General features: G+C 33.9%; 1 protein-coding gene across 1 annotated transcript; it reads left to right on the plus strand.

The window, feature by feature from the left end:
* LOC107617008 (serine/threonine-protein phosphatase 5-like) lies at nucleotides 769-2,410 on the plus strand. The gene is made up of 4 exons (XM_016318840.2): nucleotides 769-1,131; nucleotides 1,627-1,777; nucleotides 1,884-1,992; nucleotides 2,087-2,410. The coding sequence occupies exons 1-4, from the start codon at nucleotides 1,108-1,110 to the stop codon at nucleotides 2,196-2,198; spliced, it is 396 nt and encodes a 131-aa protein (XP_016174326.1). The 5' UTR covers nucleotides 769-1,107; the 3' UTR covers nucleotides 2,199-2,410.

The raw sequence follows: 4,980 nt of genomic DNA on the forward strand, positions 1-4,980 counted from the left end.
AGGGAGAGAAGGAGAGAAAAGAAAGGGGGGCGGGGACGAAGATGCCGCGTAGATAAGGAGAGCTCGCTGGCGTAGGTGCAGCGCTAGCCTTTGTTCAGCTTCTTCGCAGTGCTGCGCCTCCAGTCTTCCTTCTTCTCGTGTCGCACCGTGCCTCCTAGTTCTGCCTCCTTGCAGCGCCGGCTTGCATTCTTCCTCCTTGCAGTGTCGTGTCTCCTTTCTGCCTCTTGTAGTGCCGCACTTCCATTCTGCCTCCTCGTCGTGCCGCACCTCTTTTCTACCTCCATTCTGTTCTTTTCCTCTTTCATTGAATTTCTAGTTTATTTGAAAACAAAAAATTAGTTTATTTTTGAAAAAATTTTGTTGCAATTGATTCTGTTGTTGTTGAATTTGTGTTGTTATTGAATTGTAATTACTAATTTGTAATCGTATAATTTTTGTTGTTGCTGATTTTGGATCTGAAACTATGGTGATAATTGCTGAATTATTGTTGCTGATTTTTGTTGTTTAATTTTGGATCTGAAACTGTGTTGATTTAATTTATTGTGGTTGTTGCTGTTAGGGGTGTTCAAAACTGATCAAAACCGAAATGAAAAAACCGATAACCGAATAAATTGAAAACCAAAAAAATCGAAAAAATGATATTTTACAGTTATTTTTACGATTCGGTTCGGTTTTTGGTTTTGATACTGAAAACTCTAACCAAACTGAACCGAACCGATTTTCTTAAAAAAACCTATATAAAAGTCCCCCCTTCCAAATGACCTAACCGGCTAACCCTTTCACAGCCACCACTAACCCTAACTCCGCTTAGCCTCTCTTCAGCCTCCAATCCTCTGAGCTCTCAGCACCTCTCAGCGCCGAAAACTCCTCCCCCTTCCCCGCTATCAATGCCGTCGGACAGCACCATCGCGGCGGTGTGGCTCTTTTCTCTCCTTCTCCCTTCGTCATAGCGGTTCTCTCTCCCCGTTGTCCTCTACACACCACCTCTTCCAGCAGCACGTCGTCTACTCCACGCACTAGAGCCGTCGTTCGTCGTCCTTCGCGAGTTCGTAGCCACTATCGTTCTCGCGTTGTAGTCATCGCAGTAGCCATTCCTCTGCATCTAGAATGGAGATGCCTCTTAGCTTTTATGTAAATTATTTGTTCTAATTTTTTTGGATCTAATTAGTTGTTCTTAGTTCTGTTTTAATAATTGGTTCTATTTTTATTTTGCTATATGATTTTTGGTTTAAGATTTTTGGTTCTGTTCTTTCTAATTTGTTCTTGCAGCTTTAGTAATTTGTAGTATTTTTTTTTGAATAGCAAATATCGGAAGTGTATGGAACGGAATTAATGTTGTCATCTTTTCCTTTTTCATTAATTGTTGCATATCATGGCTCATTTAAATATAAGGTATTGCTACATTGCTGAATACATATAGGTTGGTACTCATTGCTTTCATTTTTCATATTTCTAAAATAATAATATTTCTTTTTGTTTGGTGTTGTTTGTGAGATCTTTAAAGTCATGCAATTCTCTTATTTATTTGATCTGCCCTTTCATAACCACTTTGATTACCTCACTTATGATATTATTGAGCATACACTGTCTAAATATGTTTGATCTGATTTTCTTATATTAAAATAGGTTAAGAAAATGTGCCCAAATGACATTGATGCATCAAAGAAATTGAAGGAGTGTGAAAAAGTTGTTATGAAACTTAAATTTGAAGAAGCAATTGCTGTGCCAGAGCATCAAAGACGTCCAATAACCGACTCCATAGATTTCCATTCTATAGGTACTATGTTAAATATGGCATCTTTTCTATGTTCCTCATCTATTCTATAGCTGTAGCAGTTATTCATTCATGGGCATGAAAAAATTGGAGTTTGTTTTGATGCTAGATGTGGAGCCACAATATTCTGGAGCAAGAATAGAGGGGGATGTTGTTACTTTAGATTTTGTGAAGAAAATGATGGATGATTTCAAGAATCAAAAGTGCTTACACAAACGGTACTTAAGCATAAGAGTTAATTAATAACTTTGAATTTCTTTAAGTGTTATCACTTACTAACTTTGCTTGTTTTGTCTTTGGTTCTTGTATTAGTTATGCATTTCAGATTGTATTGCAAACCAGAGAAATGTTGAAAGCTTTGCCTTCTCTTGTTGATATAAATGTTCCCGATGGCAAACATTTTACTGTTTGTGGTGATGTGTAATAATTCAAAAATAGAAAGTGTGTTGAGAAAATATGGATACTTGTGTACCACATCTTTGTGCAGACAAAGAGTAGGACTCCAGAAAAGAATTTATGTACTTAGAGAATGATTAACTTGAAAAGAAAGTTAAGTTTCGTCAATGATGTGGATTGTGTATTTGTGTTATTACAGTAATGCCATTCAATGAATTAGTTTGGTTCTGTTCTTTCTAATTTGTTCTTGCAGCTTTGGTAATTTATAATAGTATTGTATTTTTTTAATTGATTGAAAAAATCGAACAAACCGAACCAAACTAAACCGATTTTAATTGGTTTGGTTTGGTTCGGATGATCTCGACAAAATAACCGAACCAAATCAAACCGCAGTTTAATTAAACGATCGAATTGGATGACATTTCTCTTAAAAACCGAACTAAACCGCACCATGAACACCACTAGTTGCTGTTGCTAAATTGTTGTTAGTGAGTTGTTTAAGTATCAAAAAAAAAAAAGAACAAAGGGTTCAGGTAGAAAGAAAATGATTAGGGATAGTGGGTGGGTGGTAGCGATTTTGGCAGAATTAAGGTTAGGCATAGTTTTGTTTTGTTGCAGTAAGAAAAAAAAGACTAAGGTAGTGGTGTGATGAAGATGGCCAAGGCTTCCTTTTCTTTCTCTTTTCTTTGTTCTTCTTTTTTTTTTTTTAATATTTGAAGAACATATACATGAATTCTTCCTTTTTAATTTTTTTAATTTATGTTATTGCTAATTTTATGATTGTTGATGTTATTGGATTGTTGATTTATTTTGTGATTAATGTTGTTGCTGGATTTTTTATTTATTTTGTGGTTAGAGATAAGTGATGAGGGAGAGTAAGAGTCTTAGAGAGAGAGAAAGAGACTCGATGGTAAAGAAGGGAGTCGGGGGTTAGTGGTGAAGAGAAAGGTTTTTTTTTAAGGGAAAAATTGTTTAAAAAATATTGTTTATGGATAAAAGAATGATTTTATAACGTTTTGTAATGTTAATGATGGTTTTAATAAGAAAAAAATGTCAAAAATAATTTTAATTTTGATCCAAAATTTTAGGGACGAAAAACATACCCATAAATTTGGTTCACCTTTTACTTCTATGGTATTTCAACAAAGTAGATAAAATTATGAGTTAATTTCTATAGCTCAGGCTATTTTTTTTTTTAATCTATTTAACATAATAGCAACCTAAATTTTATATGCTAATCATGAATTGTAATACTTACATGCTATATGAGATAGCTAAGGTACGAAAAAGATGCAACCATTTTCGGCGTAATTTCAATCATATGTAAGATTTAGTTAAGGCGTATAATACTATTATATCTTAGTTTAATCTCTTAAATTAGTTAACAACTATTCTATAATACTACTATATATCTATGATACAAATAATGATATACCATATCTTCATCTATACAATCTATCATGGGGCTAAAATAGAGAATGTACTAGTTGGACCATGATGAAAGTGGACCGAAAGATGGACAATAAACAACACTAGAGTTTCATCTTAATGATTATATAGGTTAGGGTGATATTTTAAGGTTGGAGTATCCAAGTGAACTAATCAAATGGGTAGTCTTATTTCATTGTGAATGGTGTGATCCCTTTATCCTCGCATAAGATGCCTTGAGACATATGTACACATAAAGACTATAAAATTATGGAAGTTAACCATAGTAGAAAATATGATAGATACGATCGATTCATCCTTGTACAAGATAGATTCCTTCCAAGTCTATTACATGTAATATCTTGGTGGGAGGTCTCAATCTAACTAGAGGGTTATGGTCAGTTAAATGCAAACCAATAAGTCTAATTGAGGCTGAAGAAGAGGCACAAGACATATCGTTCCAAAATCAAGAATTAAATCTTGTGAAATTTATAATAGAAACATAATTCCTGTAACATCCTTACTACTAAAATATCACACTTTCAGTTGCGTCATTCTGATATTGTGGGTATTACGACGACTTCATATACGTAATAATAAAATAGAAGCTTTTCACTCGAAACTGTATCGTTGTTTCCTTTTTTCAAACTGAAAATACTTTTTGTTTTTGGAAAAAAAAACATAGATGACAAATTATACACACACAAAAGACTTCTCATACCAGTAACTTACAAATATTACATACATGCACGTTATTACAAATTCCTACTCCTATTCCTCTTACAAAAATATAATAACAAGGCAAGAAAAAAAATTATAACTTATGTATCCAAACAAAAACAGCACAGCTAAGAACTCAGCAAAATCTCCATAGGCTTTTTCGTTCATTTCCTAAAAAGAGAATTTTATCGGGGTGAGAATCTAACCACACGGTCTCATCAGAAATTTTAGAATTGTCATAAGAAGATACGTGTAAAGAAAATAATGGATTTCAACCGTAGTGATTATTGCTCGTCTTATGAACCTCTTTTGAAAGCCAACAGTTTACTCACTTAAAATCCAAATTCATATTTTAATTTATAAAATGACTCAATCGAACATAATATCCAAAAGATGTCACCACATACCAACGAACCATTCTAACCAAACTTACCAATAATTCAACCAATCCCGGTCTTTGGCCCAAAATATAATCAAACCACAGCCTCCGGCCCAACATATAATCAAATCACGGCCTCTGGCCTAACATGTAATCAAATCACGGCCTCCGGTCCAAAATATAATCAAATCATGCTCAAACCAATTAGTCACAATCAAGAGCAATTACAGCAAGTATGGCAATTAGTAGTTAAACAAAAGTATTCACATAGGCAAACCAAATA

Source organism: Arachis ipaensis, chromosome B09 (assembly GCF_000816755.2).
Source record: "Arachis ipaensis cultivar K30076 chromosome B09, Araip1.1, whole genome shotgun sequence".
Taxonomy (NCBI): Eukaryota; Viridiplantae; Streptophyta; class Magnoliopsida; order Fabales; family Fabaceae; genus Arachis; species Arachis ipaensis.

Coding starts and splice junctions, on each gene's coding strand:
- LOC107617008 (XM_016318840.2), top strand. CDS start 1,108: ATGGAGATGCCTCTTAGCTTTTAT. Junction 1,778..1,883: donor CATAGATTTCCATTCTATAG/GTACTATGTTAA, acceptor TTTTGATGCTAG/ATGTGGAGCCACAATATTCT. Junction 1,993..2,086: donor CAAAAGTGCTTACACAAACG/GTACTTAAGCAT, acceptor TTCTTGTATTAG/TTATGCATTTCAGATTGTAT.